The sequence below is a fragment of the Uloborus diversus genome, chromosome 2 (genome assembly GCF_026930045.1).
Source record: "Uloborus diversus isolate 005 chromosome 2, Udiv.v.3.1, whole genome shotgun sequence".
Taxonomy (NCBI): Eukaryota; Metazoa; Arthropoda; class Arachnida; order Araneae; family Uloboridae; genus Uloborus; species Uloborus diversus.
Window position 1 is genome coordinate 174,765,383 of NC_072732.1, and position 22,363 is coordinate 174,787,745.

Below are 22,363 nucleotides of genomic sequence, written 5' to 3' on the forward strand. Positions count from 1 at the left end.
GAGTAAAGACACAGGAAGTTCCAAAATATTTGTCACATTATCCATTTGAATTTATTATCTCCAGCCTCCAACTTGTTTCTTTTAATTTACGTATTTGAGTCAACTCCACACAAACTTTATAAAAACAAATACAGAATGTTATAAAATCTAAATGATACATGTAGTCAATTTGCGATGTTCATTCATCGATGCTGGATTTTTTTTTTTTAAACGCTTTTAAAATAGCATTGCTTTTATTTTTAACATTTGATTTCCGTCTGCTGAAAAATGTTCTTTTCTTTCTTTTATTTTATTACTAAAATGCGTAGAAGTTAAAAACTATTACAATTTCAGGAAAACGATAAATAAAGAAACGCAGTGTTGCAGAGTCAGGCGAAATTCAGTTTTTGCACAAGTATTAGGAGGAAAAAGAATTTTGGACAAAGGTTTTCCTTTAGTTTTTTTTTTTTTTTTTAATTGTGATATTTTTAAAAAAATCTCAAAAAACGCAGTACTTTAAAACTGGTTCCTTTTACACAAACTACATTGAAATACATAATTCATATACAAATCTTGGGTTATGAAATTCTGAAAGCGTTGTTATGCAAAATACAAAACTCCCAAATTTGGATCGTTTGGTCATTCAAGCACAGAAAATTTTCCTTTAAATATTATATCTAAAAATACGTTGCTTACTCGAAATGTTTCAGAACCAAATGATGTGATATTTAAACTGCTTTCTTTCTTTCTTTTTTTTTTTTGGTTCTTAGCCTACTTTCTCGTTAAAGTCAAAAAAAGATTTTTTTTAAAAAAGGCATGAGAGTATCCCAAAAAATCGCTAAAAAGAAAAAAAAATCTGAAAAATAAATAAAATAATCAAACAAACATTGAAAAATTAAAATTGGAAAGTTGGGTTTCAAAATAGGGAAAATGGGTCATTCTACAAAAAACTCGCTTTTTTATGTCCAGGGGGGTTAGTTTCAAAAATATTTATTTTTAAGCACTTTTTAATGAGATTTAGAAAAGTATAACAAATTTTAAAAATGATCAATACAAATTAATGACGTTATAAAAAATTTTAAATGCTTTTTTCACTGAACGGAGGGATACTTGTATGCCTCCGTTACATATCTCAACACATTTCTTCCCATGTACTTTTTCATTTATTTCCTCAATACAAAAAAAAAAAAAATAAATAAAAATAAATAAATAAATAAATAAAAAACAGATTTAATAGTGAAATTTAAATCATTTGATGGTTTTTTAATAGGTTAAAAGAATTATGTTATAAAATAAAAAAATATATAGCATTCATGATCTTTTGAATCACTGTCACGGTATTTCTTGTATCCTCCGCTCAGGATTTAATTAAGTAATAGAATTTCCTATAGACGGCCGTACTGGCAGCTCATTACAGAAGTTTAGAATCACAAGTTAGTCCTTGTCAACTCTGGGTCTTCATAGTGAAGCTAAAAACCTAGTATGAAAGAATTTCAGCATTATTCTCTTTGAATTCAAATAGGTTCGTTTTTGAATTAAAAAGGAAAGAATTGTTTGTGTACAAAAAAAAAATTTATAGTTAAAATTGAATCACTTTTTTTAAGTGAATTCTAAATAACATGTTGCATTAACCCTAAATCAACACAATGATCATAGCAAAACATAAGTATTTGTATCCTCCGTTACAGTATAAATGTAATGGAGGATATACAATCAGAAATGGAGCATACAACTTTTTTTTTAAAATCCATTTTAAGAAAGATGTGTACATTTTAATCAGTTCAAATCGTGTTCATCATACAAGATGCAATGTTCATTTAAATGAAAAGTTTAAAAATAACATTTCAAGTACATATTTACTCTATCCGTTACCCTCCGTTCGCATCCAAAATTTTAACTACAAAAGAAAGTTACAAAATAACCAACAAAGAATGTGACTAACTATGTGAGAGTAAAAAGGTGCCTAAAGGGAACAATATAAAGTAACTTTTGAAAAAATTGACGATTTTTTTTTCATGAATTCCAACTTCAAAGACCTACGTTTTTTTCTATAATGACACAAATGTGTATATGTATTTCTGTCTATACCCGTAGAACAGGGCGGCACGGCCACATCTATTTTACTTGTTTCTACCCTTTATTTCTTCATGAAAAAAATTGGGAATTTGTTCTTTGGAGGGTGGCTAATGTTTCTCGCATCTTCCGGAATATTTTGATGAAATATTTTTAGGCGAAGATGCGTTTCTTGATTAAATTATGTTCACAGCTGAACTCGGAAAATAATCCATCATTTTCTTTTGAGTAAAGACATTTGAGGGTAAAATGGAAAATGGTTTCTGACGCTCACTGACGCTCTTTCAAAATGTTAGAAACAGGATTTCGGAAGTGCTTCTGGAGCGTTTTAGTCTTTAGGTATTTTAAATTTAAATTCTTTGTTTTCAGTTTTGTTAGGTTTAAAAAGAAATTCGTTGATAGAAAATATGTATGTTCAAAAAATTATAAGTTTCATCAGTTGCACTGACTCAAGTGTTCTCTTCTGCCGAATCTTTATCTGAAAATTTTTAAATTGAAATTTTCCTATTTTGAGCTTTGTATGTAACTAATACTCGGTGTACTTTCAAACTGAAAAAAAAAACACACACAACTTTTTAGCGTATTTACATCATTTTTTTTCATGTTAACAGCATGGAGCAATTGGATAGCACAAATGTTTTCCAAGTAACTATGAGGGGTACGGACAGGATTTTTGGAAGAATCAAAACATTAAATAAGAAGTAAACTAAAGTAAAATACTTTAAGTTGAATTTAATTATTTTGTAATATTTTTTCAGTAACAGTGAAACTTTTTATTTATTTCTAGGTGTAAATACTTTCAAAAAAGTCTAATTTTTCTTCATATTCTGCGGAAATCAATGAACAATAGTAGCAACTATTTCGTTTACAATTTTTTTTCTTTTTTGAAAGAGAAGAACAATCGTGTGGTAAATTTCGATAACGGAGAAAACTGTTAACGCACTTTAAGTAGTATAGTTTCAACAATAAAATTTTGTTTAAGTTTATTTCAATGAATATGATTAGTTCATTCTTAATGAATAACTGGTATAACACAAACTAATTTATTTTGAAAATACGTTATTTTATAACATTCGTATGATTTATCTGTTTAGCAGAACTGTTATGGCTCATTCACTTTAAAGTAAATCAATTGCATCGAGTAGCGCGCTTAAAATGTATCATTTTTATTTGATATGGACAAAGATCAATTCATTTACCACTGATTGATTTGCTAATGATATGCCGTTTGTTTTTATTTTCTTTTATAACTGCAAAGGAAGTTTAGTTTTAACAGCCAAGTTTGAGGTTTTTCAAAGTCTTGGAATAATTACTGCCTTTTGTGAACCATTAAATTCCAAAAACTCAAAATATTGCTAATGTATAGTAGTAGACGCTTAGTGCTTAAGAACAGTATGCATTACAAAAAGGCAACAATGATTCCATTACTACTGTTAATACATTTCTAAGATTTGAATTTGAAAATCTTGGGAACAGAAATACGTCGTGAAGCATTTATATGAATAAGGTATGGAAATTTTTTGAATTTTAAATTGTAACTCCTTTGTATTTGACAGATAAAAGATGATTAATGTGTATACCTAACCTTTGCGCTTTTAAAAATTATATATATGTCTGACTTTTTTTATTTTTAACAATATCGATTCCTAAGATGGTGTGCGAGTTTTTTTTGAAAGATATACGATCCCTTGCGATATACTTATGTGCTTATTTTTCTAAATTTTATTTTTTCTTTCATTTTTCAAAGCAGTGTTCAGCATTTGACTTTTCGGGATAATATTTTTGAGTTCAAATTGAGAAGAAAAAAATGTATGTGCATCGTATGGATTCATTTAAAAAAAAAAACTGTTCTCAATAAAAAACAAAACAAAAAAAAAAAAAAAAAAACTTTTTCAAGGTATACAAAAAAAAAAAAAAAAATGTGATTTAACTATTACGAAATCAATATCGATATAAAAATATGATTATGAGAAGCATTTGAAAATAGCGAGGATTTTGAATATGAATACATAAAATGACCTAATGTAGGATTTTCAATTTACACAGTTTACATATTATATTTTGTGAATGAACCATTATGTACGATAGTGAATTTGTTTGCCAAAAAGATTACAAACAAACGAGTACATAATAGATAGAGAAGTTTTACTGGTTTTAACTAAAAACAATTTTACAGATTTTTGAATGAAAAACCCAATTTATGATAGGTACACACTATTTATAATTTTTAATGAACCGTCGCAAATAAAAAAGCACGATTTATTTTTTTATAAAAAAAAATTATAAAAAGGTTACAAATAGAATGTAAAACAGTCGAGAAACAGGATAGATGGTTAAAGACATTCAAAAACTTTGAACATTCAGTTTGCTTCGCTTTTTCAAAGCTTCTGCTTGCTCTTTTTGTCCTATTTTTTCAGTTGATCAATCAACACTTTTTTTTTATGTGGGAGTAAGTTATTACGGAGGAAAATCCAGATTTTAAGTCTGTATTTAGGTTTTGCTTTTTAAAAATGGTGGTGTACGCGTAGGGCAAAATTTGGAAAATAAGACGTATCGGTAACAATTAGACTCTCGAAAGAGAAGAATTGCACTGAATTTTAAGGAATACTTAGTATTCCTAAAACTCAATACTTTATCTTTAACTGATTGTGGGGAAAACATTTTCAGATGAAAAGGACTACTCTACAACTGATTCAGGGTACATTATGCTTACCGATAACTTTTAAGTCACCTGTTTAATAGTAAATTAAAAACTTAACTGCAAAAACTCTAGAAAATCAGAAGACCCACTTTGTTCTGTAGTGTGTGGTGAAGCTTTAGATCGCAGCTAAGTAGCGACAATACGCCATCTTGGGGCTAAATGCCGCTTTCTTGGTACGTTTTCTATAATGAAGAAGCGTGTTTTGCTTCTTGATTAAAGATTAATATAGCGTTGATAAGAAACCACAATCAAGAAGCAAAACTCGCTACTTGAACTGATGATAAAGCACTATCAACAAGCAACACCATAGTAGACATAGGAAGAAAGCGTCGTTTAGCCCCAAGATGACGGAAGCGTCGTTACTTTATTCTACGATTCAGAACTTTAGTGTGTGGTAGGACAAGTTATGCGGTCAATTCTCACTGCACTGCATCTTCAGAACCTTTTTGTTTCTGATTTTCCGACGTCCAAATGGGGAGGAAATTTCTATATTCTATACATCCTGACTGTTCTATAATTTCTTCTCTTGTTTGTATATTTCTGGAAACAATTTTTAGCAGTGCTCATTTTATTATTTCATTTCAGAAGTACCGAAGGGATTTATTTCCCCATTACAGACGGAAGGACGCCAACCAGCACCACAAAGAAGAGAGTTTAAATCACACACCAAGTACGCAATGATGTAAATTTCAGCATGATTTTTTTTTATATAATTCTAAGTCAGATTCTAATACTACTCAAGTTTACCTAGTTTACTGATTCGCAAAGACAATTTTTCGAGCTAAATTCTGCCTAATCTTATTTAATTTAATGTCAACATTTGTTACAATCTTTATGTTGATATTCCATTTTGCGTATAAGGTATGTTCGCCAAATAAGGCCATGTAAAACAATAAGCCCCCCCCCCCCTCAAGCTTCTATGTAGTAAAAACTTGAAAGATCGTGATTTTATCACCATGATAAAGACTAACTGATGATAAAGCACTATCAGCAAGCAGTTTGTTATCAACAGGCAAAAATGTAGAAGCAGCTATTAAGGTTTGTGTTCCAAATAAGGGAAACCTAAAGTTCAGAGCGTAAATAGTATCTCATTCATTTATGATTCAATTGGCGCCAATATTTGTAACTTAATCATCAGTACAGAATATATGAATCAGAAAAATAAAAGTAGAAATAAAAACCCTCAAAGCAAGTTTTTTTAGCAATAATTATGTCTTTTTTTTACTGTATATGTTTTCTGAACATGAGTGTTTGACAATAATGTGAGAATCTAATAAAAATATCTCTGACATTGCAAAAATGGTTGAAAGTTCGGCATAAAATGATAAATGATCTCAGAAAATGTGCTCTTCTTTATGTAGTATCTAACAAACATATTTATTTAAAAAAGGACTTGAAATTATTTCTCTGTTTTTGTATACATAAGTGTTCATAAAAATTTGGTAACAAAGAGTAAAAGTACAAGAAACAAATCAAAATCCCACGCTTTCGTTGAACGATGTAATAAAGGCATTTACTATAAGTAAGGTTTTCTTGAACTCGAAAAATTAGTAATAAAACAACTGGTAATGAAAGACAGTTAAGAAAAAAAAAACAATAACAATATTTTCAAGTTGAGAAACGCTTTTAGCAATTTAACGTATGCGGTTTTTATGATTGCGTGTGTTGCATCTTGCATACAGTTAACCTTAAATGGAATGACTTTTTCTGCATGAAATATTTTTTCCTTTCTTTCTGATATGTGATTTTATTAAAACAAAATGAATTTTTTTGAAAGAAAAAGTAGAAATAATTAGAACTAAATACTCTCCAATCAGGCATTTTTATAGTTAGTAATATCTAAAAAAATTAAAAATTATATACATTTCTTTTCTATAAGGCCTTCAAGTAAGGCGAACTAACTTTAAAAAAGATTTCTTTCAGTAGAAAAAAAAAAGAAAAAAGGGACTAAATAAAACTGATCTATTTTGAAAAGCGCTAATGAACTCGACTTTAATAAAGTTTTCTCGAAATCATCGGTATAACGATAATGATTATCGGATCCCGTTGCCACCTAAAATCGATATTTTGCTGCAGCTGAGCCCTAACTAGACTTTTCTCTTTCCCCTTTGCAGCCTAAGAGCTCTTACGCGAGTCTCTTAAGAGCGTTTGTTTGCGTCAGAGTCATAATTTCAGACTAGCGGTTACCTTTTCGGTTTGATTACCATTCTTGATTATCAAAAGAGATAGTCGCAAGAATAAGTTTACTGAGCTCGAGTGTTTCTGAAAACAGAGAGAGCAATTAGTACGACGGTGGATTGCATTTTATCGATAAGAACTGTCTTAATATTTGCGATTCCTGTAAGATTGTGCTCAAAATAAAGAGTTATTTCATGTTAAGGTTCTTGACCTAGCTGAATCGGGGAGGACTTCATTTTTATGTTGAGAAATATCAACTGATCAATTTTGTACAACTGAATAGAGAAAGAAAAAAAAAAAACACCGGTATATTTATTTCAAAATATGCTTTTGATTTCAATAATCTTCTTTTTCTTTTTTTTCATTTTTTAAAGAAATATAGTACACTGTTAAAATTGCGGGTTGTATACGGTACTTTTTAGGGTGAAATAAAAAGGGTTACACTTTAAGGGGTGGTAGCACCACTAGCACCTTTATATGATTGCCAATTGACTCCTTAAGGGTACCATTTGGCCCTCTGTGGCACCCTATGGCAAACTAATTTGGTTCCTTCTGGTATCCTTAAGGGTGCCAAAAGAGTCAAATAGCAACTTTAAGGAGGTGCCGCAGGGGCTACAACGTTTACCCTAATACGTGCCATACGCAACTCTCAGTTTTAACGGTGTAGACTCCCTGAGCCTATGCATCTGCTCCTTCTTTAAGGGATATGGCGAGTTTTATATAGTCATCGATATTAGAGTCATTGCCAAACCACGTCATCATGCCATTTGATATTTTTTTGCAAGAGACGGTTGTACATTTTAATGCAGGGTACAGGGGGTTTTCAAACTGAACCACTACCATCTAAAACCTGGCTTGCGGCAGCGAGTCAGATTTTAGATGCGTAAGCCAACCAAGTAATATTTTTCCTAGGTTTGTTTAAATCTACTGAGTTTTTTGTGTAGTATTTATACTTTGTCAGTATCTAATTGTACATGAGATAAATGTAACAACTGTCTTCAAAATATTTAATACCATCATGTAATTCAGCTCTTTTATTCTGTCTTATGTAACATCAAGAAATTTGATTTTACTTTTTTTATGCTTTGTTTCACTAGAAATTAAGAATGGTAAGATTCCCAATAAAAATACTTTTAAAAAGTTAGATACCTACTGGAAAAGATATTTAATAAGGCTATACAATACGTTTTTAAAAGGTAATAAATAGCATTTTCACGTATAATAACTGATGAGGATTAAGTAAGAGAATTTTAATGTTATGGAATTGGTAGCTACTGAAATTTGTACCTCAGAGCCAGAAGGACGTAAGTCACATTATGATAATTTTACAGAGGAGAGAAAAAAAAACTTTTTTCTGGTTCATGCAAAGGATAGGACAAGCGCTGTTTTAACCGTGGTAAAAAAAAAATGAAAAGCACTCTTTTTTACGAATTACGTTCACAGGGCTCGATAGGGAATAGACTTCACCATACAATGCACTAATAAACAGAAAATCGCAATTTTCGTCGTCACTCTGGATCTGAGGTACAGAAATAAACCGCTATGGCATCAATTTTTAAGTAACTTTGATTATTTAATGTTTTAACCCAGTGATTCAAGAATGTTAGTTTTTATGCTAACAGAAAAAAATGTTTTACTTTCTTTGTGGATTAATCCGACGTCTGACATCATTTTTTTTTTCGATTTTAATCTTATATACTTAAAAACCCAATATATGTATCTATATATATACCTATGTATCTAAATATGTATGTATCTATACTCGAGTTACTACTCCCGAATACCAGTGAACTGATAATCGAATCAGGTCACAATAGATTCGTAATTTTCCCGTCTTTATGTTTTGCTATTTAGCATTATCTTCCGGTAATACTTAGCGGAGACATTCAAATAAAAACTATATATCTATATTAATTATGGTACTTAGATTTCGACATAAAATCTCTATTTTTCAACTCTTTACTCAATTTAAATTATTATTCAGTGCTCCATCTCTACTTTCCGTAAGAATGCTTTTATTAAAATTGCTATATTGAGAAGAAAGATCTGTTGCCGTTTTTTTTTTCTCGAAACAAAAATTCTGGTTTTTGTTTTGAGGTTTTTCCTGCAGTTGGTGGATTTAAAACTTTTCCTTTTTGGTTATTTATCCGCAATCTGCCGCAAAATGTGTTACTGGTCTTTTTTTTTTTTTTCAAGCCTGATTGTTGAACACGCGTCACTTGACATAACTTTTATTTTCGAGTTAGACCGGGTAAAGCCGGGCGATGCAGCTAGTATTTAAACTAACTGGCCACTAAAACGGTGGTCTGGTTAAACTAACGCCGGTTGATCGGGAGTCTACTGTATTGTATATGTAATATTCTTTATTTTAAATAGTTGAAAAAACTAGCACAGCCGGAAATAGGCTTTCTGAGGCGGGGGGGGGGGATATGGTCATAGCAGCACTAATATGCATGTAAACTTTCAAATACCGTATTAAGAGTGGAAAAAATACTAAATTCACGGGCTTTGGGAAGGGGGTGGGGGGTAGCGTTTTGACTTTGCGCGGAACTCCGGAACGCAAAGATCAATCTTTGAGTGTCATGCTCGCCATGAAACTTAATGAACTTTCAAAAATATTGTGACATGCTTCTTCACATCTGTCGACATATTCTTTTCTAAAATGTCACACCACGCAGAAGCTAAAATTCTTTGTGTTCTGTCAATCCGCAAGGAAAGGGGAGGAAAGCATGGAATAAGCACCTCTAAAGGCATATTTCAAACTCCACTGGGAGTAAGAGAAACCATTCAATATTCCAGCACTCTTTTACAACGATGTTAACGCATTAGTAACTGCTAACAAATATTATTAAGTGTATATAATTGCATCGAAATCTTTAAATGTGTTATAGCATCAGTCATAGAAATAATAGTAATAAAGGAGAAATTTCACAGATTAGAAAAATAAACCCTGTATCATTTATAATGTGTGTGTGCTTGCTTAATTTTTGATGAAATTAAGACTTATGAGTGAAAATATGCATGCTTGAAAAAAATTCATTTTTCAAAGATTCAAAGATGTGCATGTGTATGAGAGGGGGTGGGGAGTTAAAAAGAAGTCCTTTTGCTCTTATAGAGTTTGAGTAGTATTGTATAAATCTTATAAATAGCACATTTCATGCTTATACACTTTTAATAAACAAACAAAATGAAAGAAATGATGGAGGTACGTAAAAACAGTGCAACCACTATTAAATGTTATGTATATGGGAAAAAGAGCTCTCAAAGTTATTCCGAAGAACCAAAAATGATTTCCTCTGAAAGAAAAAAATGTCATTGCAGTCACCAAGCAATAAATATTCCAATAATGTTGCAGAACGTTTTAGCTCTTTTCTATAGATCCCACTGTGAATGCTGATCTATTCATGATTCAAAAATAAATAAAGTCTATAGAGCTTGTTTATTCCCAGAGGGGAGAAAGGAGTATTGTTAAGTACAAGCAAAAAATAGTTTGTGCTAGTATGAAAGAGTTGAATATGATTATAAAATGAGTTTGAAAATGGAAAAAGTTGTTGTTTTGGGTAGCAAAATTTTATGGTAGTTCCGTTTCAGGAAAAATGATTTGCAAAGTTAGCGAAAATTATGTGAGATTTTCTAAAATCATTGTTGACTAAGTTAGTAATAACGGAACAGCAATAATATCAATTATTTCTTAGTAGTGGATAAAAGTTGTAATGATTTATTGACTTACTGGTGGAGCGAGTAATCGCTTTTAATTTCAACGCTTCTTATTCACATCAGCTGAATAATAGCAGAAGAATATTTCTTTCACTCTGAGCTATCCCATTTAGTTTGTTTTCAAAGGATTTGAGAAACTAATAATCAAAAAAATACATTAATAAAATGAGTGATTCAGCAGTATTGTATGTTATTCATACTTCATTTGATTGCAAACACTTATGATGACAGTTAATCCGAGCATGCCGTGTCAAATCGGACAAATCGCGAATTTTTACATTTTAAACGATATTAAGGTTTTAAATACCACCGTGAAAGTACGCGAAATCTTTAAAATCAAAGCTCAGATAATTTTTCTTCGTTCCGATCATTGGCGTCGTCAGCTGAAATTTATTGGGGGGGGACCATTCTGACTCTGACATTTTCAAGTTGCATTAAGAAAAATTCGTATATATATATATATATATATATATATATATATATATATATATATATATATATATATATATATATATATATATATATATATATATATATATATATATATATCGATTTACATATTACACAATAAGAAAAAAAAATACATTTTTTCTAGACTGCACATGGGATATGAATATCCGTGCTATTTCTTTTTCTTTTTTTTTTTTTTTTTTGAAGATCAATTTCTCCAAGATGTTTTCGTGAACGTAACATAAAGCAACATGATTCAACCGCTTTTGTGTCATAGTCGACCTTAGATACAATTTCAGCTTTCTTAGCGCACTGAAGCTTCTTTCAGCTTTACAAGACGAAGGGCGGCACACCAAGAGTAGCCGCACCAAATTTTCAACATTTTGAAACAGTGGACAATTTAATTAACCGTTCTTAATGAATGAAATCATCAAAAACGAAATCCAGCTTTATTGAATCAGCCGCTTTATGGAATCAAAGCTGTTTAGAACAAAATGTGACTCATATAAGCCGCGACAACTGTATAATTAAATTTTTATAATACATAGTGATAAACCCTGCAGCTCTAACTTCTTGGCACAAGTTGGATTCGAAGGAGTTTAATTTGATGTCTTTTAATTCAAAAATTAAAGTATATAATTCACCGTTATGACATTCACGGTGCTATGAAAAACACAACTACAAAAATAAAATAAGACACAAATAATTAAGCTCTCATAATATCATATTTTAATAATGCAACCTTTTAAAGTATTTTCTTAATTTTTTCAGATTTTTCGTAACAAATGCACCAAAATTTTGCTTTTTTGTTGAATCCTCCATACACTCAATGCATATGAAACCAAAAAAAACAGCAAAAATCATGCCCATGTAAATACAATAATTTTTGATTTCTCAAAGACAGCAGGGAAAGTGCCCCTCCTGATCCTCTTTAAGTGACAGGCCTGCCTTAAGAGGCACACCCCACAGATTGAAAAGTACTGGCCTACACAGAGAACAAACAGCATTTGGTATAATTGAATTCTGATCAGCGGACGATGGAAAATAGATAGAGAAATGAACTGCTTTTTTCTGACACGTGACAATAAGTTTTAAAATGGTTATTTCAATAAAATTTGATCAGTAAAGCAGGTTTATTAATGGATAATTTTCTGTTAAGCTTTAATAAGTAAAAGGAGTATTTTTTATTCCATTAAAATTTATAAAAGATGAAACATTAAAAAAAAAGAGAAAGTTGAACGCATTAGCTCCGATAGGACTCATAATGTCAAAATATTGACTGTAAAGCATACCTGATTAGCAGGCATTCAGGGGCTACTCTATAGGAGGTCACTGTAAACTTTCATAAACTTTCCTTTCCCAGAAAATTTTGTCTGACGAGTCTTCAAATTTCGAGTAGTTTTTTGTGAAATATTGCATTAATAAGATATCCTCATTAGATGTAGTGATGTGGGTAATTAGGCATTTCATCCGGAAAATCGAGAAGTAACCCCATCTGAATAGTATAAAATCGGGGAGCCCCTGCATGTATTACACTAAACAAAATGATACTTACCTATCACGACCTTTTGACTTTTTGAAGACGGTTCCGTTGATGTTGATGATGATTCAGTAGTTAAAAATTGCCTCAGGTTCATTTGATGTAGAAGGTTTGCTACATTTTCCCGTTTCAAGCCACCTCTACATAGCCGTAATCGAATATGTAAAAAAAAGTATTTTTACCAAATAGGAGCGCTCTTCAGGTCACCTACTCTCAAGGAGACCAACAGACCACATGAAATTATCTTTATTTTTGTCGGAACGTTTCCCAATAGGAAAGCTCCTTTTATTTCTGTCTTTTTTTTTTCTGGAGATCTTGCGTTTCTTTTTTCGTTGGTCTGTCGGAAGTGACATAACAGTATCCATCGTTATGCTGGCTTACGATTTGCTTTTGAAATTGCACGTTAATTTTTAGACTCCTCCTCTTTTTTTTCTGCAACGTAACGCTTTTTTAGTCAAATTTGAGATGCCGCAAACACATTTGAGAAACCGCGCTTCGGTAAGGTATTTGAAGCCACGTGTTGAATAATGTCAAACACATGACACGTCTCCTTTCCCTTTCTACCCCAAACATAACCTTTGACCAGCTAAGTGGTCTTCTAAATTTTTGTGTATCCTTTGGCCAGGGTGTTGTTGCCAGCTGCAAAAAAACCGCCAAAGAGGTCTGGTGTCTCATTTTGTTTGGGTAACGTCGGGGTCGCCATAAATTGAATCGAATCGGAGAAACAAACACTGCAAAACTCGAAACAGAAACCTGGAAGCGCCGAGAAACGAGATAAGAAAGAAAGGGGAAGAAACTCAGAACCCCGTCTGACTTCTGTTGACTTAGCACGAGAGTCGTAGGGGGGGGGGGGGGGGGGGAGTTTCAGTATCTCAAAGTTGTCCCGTTGTTTACCCCTATATACTTTCCGACTTTCCATTCACTATAAACATAACCTATTTTGTTTTTTTTTAGTTAATTTTTTTTTTCGATGTTCATTTCGTTTTATTTGATATGAATTAAATATGGTAAATTTTGCATTATGCTACTGTTTAAAGTCTTCAAAGCAAAAATATTTTCCCCAAAATAATGAATTTCATTTTGACAATTACCGAAGGGGTCCGATTTTCAAATATTGAGGGGGTCCGGTCCTCAAATATTGGGGGGGTCCGGACCCCTTGGACCCCCCCGGCCGCGACGCCCATGGTTCCGATTTAAGTTATTAATGAAGAGTTATGCTATGCCCTTCGCAGTTTTCCTCCTCAAATCACTGATTGCCATTATTTTGAAAAAGCACAGTTTTGGGAATATTACATCAAATAAAAGCAGTGAATGCAGGTGTGGTGATGTTACCTCATCGGTGCTCATCGCTACAGTGTCCGCTTTTTATACAAATCAGTTTTACGTTCCAGACGTCTTGGTCAAAAACTTGTTTTTATGAGGAGGGATGTTGATATTCGTATTGTTTCTCATGTATTTAACGAAACTATAGTTAACGTATAAACGGTGTCTCCCCAGTTTCGCCCACACGAAATCCCCCCCCCCCATTTTTCAGTTTCAATCAAACCTTTTGATGTAGTAAAGGGTGAACACATTTGAAATGTTGGCGAAACTGAATGTTCACCGTGTAAACACAAGTTGAATTTAATACTTGTAAGTGTTAGAATAAGAAAATTGATAAATACAGAACAACAATGAAACCGCTCATTGCTTTTTTGCAATTTAAGCTTTGTGTTGAATAGCCAAAACATTCCTTTGTGTGTCTCACGTCATCTCAACTAAAAGGATATTCATAACATTTTATGTTATTTTAGTTTTTTCGCCCTTTAATATATTGACTGTGCCTTTCCAATTTTTTTTTTTTTTTCATTACTTAAGGAAAATACAAATTTATGAACTAAATAATTTTCTGATAGGCACATTATAGCTTATTTAAGTTCTTACGTGACTGAAGTTAGTTCAAATCTTTGACATATTACTGGTAAGACACTCAATGGTTCTAACTACCAGTCCAGCCTTATAAGGAACTCTTTTGTGTATGTTCGTAATTTAAGGTAGTGAGAAGCAAAGGGTTGTAAGTGGACTTTTGAAAGTTTTGAGTAAAAGCGCGAAAAGCTCAAACCATAAGTAGACTTTCATTTAAAAGTTTTTCTAACAAGATTAAATTTAACAATTTCAGATTACAGGTTTCAAGACCTGTTTTCTAGATCATTTCTTCCGTGAAAACAAAAAGTAAGTTGTAACGGGGTGTTGTAATAGAGCAGTGTTTCTTAATTTCTTTGATCAGTGGAACTCTTTTAAATGCTCACTTTTTTCGTGGAACTTTTAGTTTTTTGTCTATAGTTTGCAGTGGTGTGGCTAAGGTTCTGTTTGAGAGGGAGCCCAGGTTCTTATCTCAGACTATCGTATTAACTATTTGTGGTTAAATTGATAATTGAATATAGACTTAATTATATATCATGGTAATTATTACTAACTGCTAATTATTATTTATTTATTATTATAAAACACCAAAACACTCCTATTTGCATAGGCGGATGGTGCCCCAAAAAAGTGGAGGGAAGGTCAAAGGAGAGGGGACAGGTTTGGTCGGGAACACACCCTTAAAGCCAAATTTTTTCTTCAAAAATTGGGCAGTTGAATTTTTACGTAATTTTAAATGAATTGACCTTCTTCCAAAAATTCGAGAAACGGACTCAAAAAGCAGGTTCAGATGGCCGCAGAAGATTCCCTCCTACCCCCCAAAGTCAAACTCCCATTTTAATTTTTACGAAATAATAACACGAAAAAAGCATAAAACAAGCACTTATTAAATTCGTTCTTTCTCTAAGCACGTGAATAGTTTATCACTATCATTTTTCGTTCGACCCTTATTATTACTTGTTTTGTACTTAGAAAAGTGGAGGAGCAAAGTCCTTTTACAAGAGAAAGTGAGAGGGCAATTGCCCTCACCCCCCCTCGCATGAGCCGCCTACACCTATTTGTGATTCTGAGTGTTTTTAAAAGGGATAAATAACCTCAGAATTTATGCATCAGTTTTATGATTATAATATTATCTTGGTTAGGAAAAGAAATTCTGATGTGTTTTTTTACCTACAATACTGTTAATATTTCACTAAAATTTACAAAGAAAAAGTTTTTAAAACTTTAAAACTAAAAGGTCTTATTTAACAAAATGTCTAATTTTACAACAATTTTTAAAGTTATTTATAAATCAGAGACTTTGATGGCACTGTATGTTATATTGACTTAAATTGGTTCTCACTCGTGAAATGTTAAAATTGGGCTTTCAACTGCTGTCAGAGATAATGGGAGATTGGCTAGTATTAGTGATAGAATATTTGAAATTTACGTCAAAAATCGTAATTTTAGGCAATGATGCAGGAAAGGGAATTTGTGGTATTTGATTTAATGTGTGATAAGTTTTTCAACACTGAAGTCCCTTTTAAACTATCGTTGGGGATACAAGGGGGTCAGTAGCTTCTTCTGGAATTTTTTCGAAATTGAAGTGTTTAAAATTGAGAAAGAGGTGCTTTATGACTGATCTTGGAAAACTTTCAAAGTTGAATCTGAAAGGCACAATTTTAGGCGGCAAATAAAATTATTCCTATAGTGGCTAACCCTGATTGGTAATAACGCTCAGATTAGTATTCGAAAGCAAAAGTAAATTAATTTTTCATTTTGGGAAAGCGTTTTTTTTTCGATTTTTAAGTGGCAAATTTGAAATATGTGGAATTAAAAATGCAAGTCTCTCATGGAACCCCTGAGAATGCTTCGTGGAACCCTGGGATTCCTCGGAACACAATTTAAAAAATGCTACAATAGAGTGTTGCAAGTTAAAAATTATTTTTGTAACTATTAAATGACAAACTTCTTGTTATTAACATTTTAAGTGTTAATTGGAACCTTCTAATATTCAGTGCAGTATTTATTTGTTTAATATTAAGCTTATTTGTATTTTGAATTCTTTGTGCGGTTAGTCAAGGTCATGCGGAGCAAAGTGGATGGGGCAAAAGGAAATAGTTTATTCATTTACTTATTCAATCTTTTATCAAATTACTAACGTATTTATGTATTAATTATTTCATTTGCATCCCTTCATTTAATATTTCTCTTACTATTTCATTCAGCTTTTTATTTTCTTATTCCTTCACTATTTTATTAACTGTTTTATTTTTGTCATTTTTTACCTTTGTTACTTATTTATTCGTTTATTGTTTCATTTCCTTTTCATTTATTCATAGATTCTTTTATTTACTCATAAATTTGATCAAAAATATCTTGAAAAATTGAAAAAAAAGTTTTAATTACTAAAATATTTTATTTTTCACTTTGCCCCATGAAAAAGAAAAAGTGAAAAATTTCCATCTTTTTTTTTCTTTTTGAAGGTACGAATTTACTGCCAAAATTTAAAAATATTGTTTTAATGCAAGTTTTATTATAAAATACATTGTTCTTTCTTAATATAGCGTAATTTTCTGAACAAATTTTTGCTTTTCCATTTTGAAGAAAGTAAGTTAACTTAAACTATTTCACTTTGCCCCACATTCCCCTACTATGCAGTAGAAACGGCGCAGGTTTTTTTCTTTCTCTTCTTCGGAAAAAGATAAATAGAAATAAAATATGAGCAAAACTAAAAACATAAAATATTATTTTTCAAAACTATCCCAGGTAGCATCAACTCATCGGATTTTGCTCGGCCGATCATCGACTCCTCCTAAACTCATCGCGTAATGCACGCTGATATCGTTGCGATCAGAATCCGAGATCGGTTTTCGATGAGCTGTTTTTTATCGGAAAACTATATCCTTACGATCAAATTTCTCGATGAAAATTTGCCGAGCTGCATTTCATCGGAAAAAGAGATCGTAACGATCAAATTTTCCGATGAAAATTTGCCTAGCTACATTTCATCGGAAAAAGAGATCGTAACGATCAAATTTTCCGATGAAAGTTTGCCTAGTTACATTTCATCGGAAAAAGAGATCGTAACGATCAAATTTTCCGATGAAAATTTGCCGAGCTGCATTTCATCGGAAAAAGAGATCGTAACGATCAAATTTTCCAATGAAAATTTGCCGAGCGAAATTTCATCCGAAAAAGAGATCGTAACGATCAAATTTTCCGTTGAAAATTTGCTGAGCTATCTTCCATCGAAAAAAGAGATCTTAATGACCAAATTTTTCGATGAAAATTTGCCGAGCTACATTTCATCGGAAAAAGAGTTCGTAACGATCAAATTTTCCGATGAAAATTTGCCGAGCGAAATTTCATCCGAAAAAGAGATCGTAACGATCAAATTTTCCGATGAAAATTTGCTGAGCTACCTTTCATCGGAAAAAGAGATCTTAATGATCAAATTATTCGATGAAAATTTGCCGAGCTGCATTTCATCGGAAAAAGAGATCGTAACGATCAAATTTTCCAATGAAAATTTGCCGAGCGAAATTTCATCCGAAAAAGAGATCGTAACGATCAAATTTTCCGTTGAAAATTTGCTGAGCTATCTTCCATCGAAAAAAGAGATCTTAATGACCAAATTTTTCGATGAAAATTTGCCGAGCTACATTTCATCGGAAAAAGAGTTCGTAACGATCAAATTTTCCGATGAAAATTTGCCGAGCGAAATTTCATCCGAAAAAGAGATCGTAACGATCAAATTTTCCGATGAAAATTTGCTGAGCTACCTTTCATCGGAAAAAGAGATCTTAATGATCAAATTATTCGATGAAAATTTGCCGAGCTTCATTTCATCCGAAAAAGAGATCGTAACGATCAAATTTTCCGATGAAAATTTGCCGAGTTACATTTCATCTTAAAAAAAGTAGGTCGTTTAAATTTTCCGATAAAAGTTTTCCCAATCTAAAATTTTTGGAAATCTCCCAACTGTTAAAATAGGATAAGTTTTATTATTCGAATATCCGACTATTGATCAAACGTAAGGCTATACGGATCAACATTCAGGGTTGAGAATCGGAGGAAAAATGACTGAGACTTTGACTCCGAATCCGACTCCTGGATTTTGGAAGGGTTTACTCCGATTTGCTGCAAAATCAATTCAACTTTAACTCCACGATTCCAACCCCGATTACCTCACTGGAATTGCGAACAAAATGAGACTCCGACTCTTGAATGATTTCTCTCTATCTCCAAAACAATTCCATTCTGTTCAATTTGACTCCCAAAAGTACCGACTCCGACTCGGTTTGCGAGCAAAATGATCGACTCCGACTCTTCACTAGCTGGCGCCACAAGTATATTCACTGAATAAAATTCTCACTTTCCGTTCAGAAATCTGTCATGGCCTTGCCCCCCGATAGATGGCGCCACAAATAATTTTTCATTTAATACATTATTTTCCTCCTTGTAGAGAGCGTTGCTTGTCTAGTGGTTAGCGTATGAATATCGTATTCCAGAGGTCTAGGGTTCGATTCCCGGCTAAAGCGACTTAGATTGAGCTCATGAATCACGTTCATCAGAAGTTGTTAAATTAGAAATTAACTAAACAAGTTATTAAAGTATATTAAATAATTGTCCCAAATGACGTCATCCGAAAATACCCCTTCTGAAAGTTTTAAAGATGACGGAAGTGTCACGTGATCATCCAAGATGGCGGACCCATCTTCCCACTGTTCATTTTTTTTCCTCCTGCTTGTCCCTATATCGCGGTTGTTATTACTTCTCATCGTATTTTCATACTAAATTCATCGCCTCGGAACAGCACTGCTCGTATAATGGTCCAAATCTCATCGTATTTTCATCCAAAATTCATCGCTTCGGAACAGCACTGCTCGTATATTGCTCCAAATCTCATCGTATTTTCATCCAAAATTCATCGCCTCGGAAAAACACTGCTCGTATATTGCTCCAAATCTCATCGGTATAGGGAGCAAAACTCATCGGATAACGATGATCGGATTCTACTATTGCCGATGAGACATATTGGAGCAATTTCCGATGAAAACTCATCGGAATCCGATCATCGGCCGATCATCGACCGATCAAAGTTTGATCGGATTTCGATGAACGGCCGATGATCGGCCGATGAGTTGATGCTACTCGGGATCGTATCATTTCATAATGCATTAGTTCAAAGAAATTTCAATTTTGTTTGCCCCATGGAGTTTGGATTTGTCATGCTCCCTCAAAATGTAAGTGATATGCTTCTGTTCAAAATACGCATTCACTAATGTACTGACTTGAGATTGAAATATTGATTTTCTTTAACTCTTTGATTTATATAAACTCATAATAAAACTGATGGTTTTAACTGTATTGAAAGTATCTTAAGATATACTTTTCCCTCTACTTCCTGAACCGAAATTAATTTTCAAATATATTAATTATTTTATTTCACACTGAAAGACCCGTTTTGCATACATTTACTTGCAGCTCATCATGAGGAACATTTGCAAGAATACAAAGTACATAAGGGATCCCATGCAACGGTTAGTATAAATCTTCGATCATTTTCCATTTGAACTTTTGCTTCAAAATAATTTAATAAAGCAAAGCATAACATTGAAAAAAGTGGAATGCTACAAAATGTTTATCTTGAAAATTTTCAATATTGTAAAATTGTAACATTGCAATACTTCAATTTTGCAATTTATTTAACAAATTTCGATGTTCCAAATACTGTTTTATTGACAGTAAGTTGTTAACATTTGACAATTTTAATAATTCTTCTTTTTCTGCAATAATTCCAGATGAACATTTTCCATTTACTGACGGCAATATTTTAAATAATTTTTTCCTTCCAGAATGAGTCAAAACAGTTTTGAATGCACTTTATCTGTTTAATTTAAACCAAAAGCTCTGTAGTTTTCCAACTTTTCTCTTCTTTCCATTATATGTATTTTTGTGGGTATTTTGTAACGTTAGTTTTTTTTTTTTTTTTTTTTTTTTTCGTGTTAGTCTCATTTCTTCAATCCAAATGAAGAAGAACATTTCCTGCCACCTAAAATAGAGCTTTTAAGAGGAGAAAAGGGAGATGTAGGAGCACCAGGACCACCCGGACCAATCGGATCTCGAGGTGAAAAGGTAAAAGAAAATTCTCTTTTCCTTTTCTTTCTTTTTTTTTGCATACAGTAGTTTTAAATACAGTTCAAAAATATTTTAAATAAAACCATGATAAAAAATTATGATTATTGCCAATTACAAAGCATAATTGACGCTATTTTTACAAAAATTAGAAAAATAAGTTAAAACTATCGAATGCTTAAAGGTCAAGTAGTATTATAGTTTTTTTTTTTTTTTTTTTTTTTTTTTGCAAAGGTGAACAATGATATATATGGTGCTAAGATAACAATATATAATAGTATAGGAAAAACTAAAAGGAAAAAAAATCATCAGGAGATATTTCTTTAAAATTATCTTCTATCTGAATTCCGATTCCTTATTTTTGAAATCATAGCCAAAATTTGAAGTAACGGTGTGCAAGCAGGAAATTTTTGGTTTCCGCAGAAAAGGTTCTATGAATAGAATATAAAATTCAACGTCAATTTCTTCGATTTTTGGGTACACTTCAACCCGAATGTACTGTATGAAAATGCATATGTGTAAAATGCAATTGATTAAAATAAAAAATAAACGAATCTTTATTGCAATAATAGTTTTTAAACATAACGATGTTTTTTTTTTTTTTTTTTTTTTTTTCAGTTTTGAAAATTGTATTATTTTGCATTTTGTTATTATTCCTTGAGTTTTGTTTGAGACCAGTTCAACTCTCTCGTATTGATAATTTTAAGGTACAAGAGTTTATTTGTAATGAAAGGCTAATTTCATTAGTGGTATACTACAAAATAAGGAACTGGGATAAATTTTAAGGAGCATTCAATTACTAGTTTTTAAAAAAAATGAATTTTCTCACGAAAATGCAGAAAATGCAAACAGTAACTTAAAAAATCTTTAATAATTGAACAAGTAGAAAAGCAAATTAATTTTCTGCAGTAGATGAGTCTTACTTTATAAAGTACAACTAAACTTAACTATATATTTTACTTCATAACTTAATGCTGAAACAAGGATAAAGAATAACTTTAAGCAGTCCTTAATGTTATATTTATTTTACTTTAGGATGATTATGTGTCTTTAATATAAAAAAGTGTATTTGATTTGAAAAAAAAAGGATCATTTGATCCTTTGATCAGTGTGATTCCAAGGAACTGATCAGTGTGATTCCAAGGAAAACGTTTTAGTTACATACAATTATTTCCGCACTAAAGCGAAATTTTATAATTGCATAGTTTAAGTTCCTCCTTGCTTGGACTTATTTCTGAACTAAAATCGTATTCTTTTCATAAAGGGGGAATGCATTTATTTTGGGAATCCTCGTTGGAAAAGGAAAGACAGCCGTGAGGATTGGCTATTTCCTGATATTGGATCTGGAGAAGGCCCGGTAAGTCACTTTACGACGTTAAACATTTTCCATTGTAGAAATTATCTTTTTAATAATGATCTCAGTAGATTTTTTAAGGCCTTATGCAAAAGTCTTAAATTATTTTCTGCAATTGACAGTTTTTGTAATTTCTGACTTAATCAAGATTTTGAAAATCGCTTATTACGATAGATTTTAAATTTACATACTATTCATCTACCAATGACCTATCACTAAAAATCGTTTTTTCCTTTATTTTCGTATGGTAAAAAACTAAAATTTTTCCAAAGTTAAATATTGGAATTACAGCGCTAAAGAAGTATCCATAAGAAAGTTTTGCTAGAACTAAATATAATAAAAACATCAG

General features: G+C 31.8%; 1 protein-coding gene across 1 annotated transcript in view; it reads left to right on the plus strand.

Moving 5' to 3' along the window:
• The first annotated feature begins 19,735 nt into the window (after nt 1–19,735).
• LOC129216665 (collagen alpha-1(XVIII) chain-like) overlaps nt 19,736–22,363 on the plus strand; it is a 67,358-nt gene continuing 64,730 nt past the window's right edge. The window contains exons 1-3 of the mRNA XM_054850882.1: nt 19,736–19,768; nt 20,535–20,660; nt 21,925–22,017. Of these exons, the coding sequence (XP_054706857.1) occupies nt 19,736–19,768; nt 20,535–20,660; nt 21,925–22,017 (252 nt within the window). The remainder of the gene's footprint in view (nt 19,769–20,534; nt 20,661–21,924; nt 22,018–22,363) is intronic.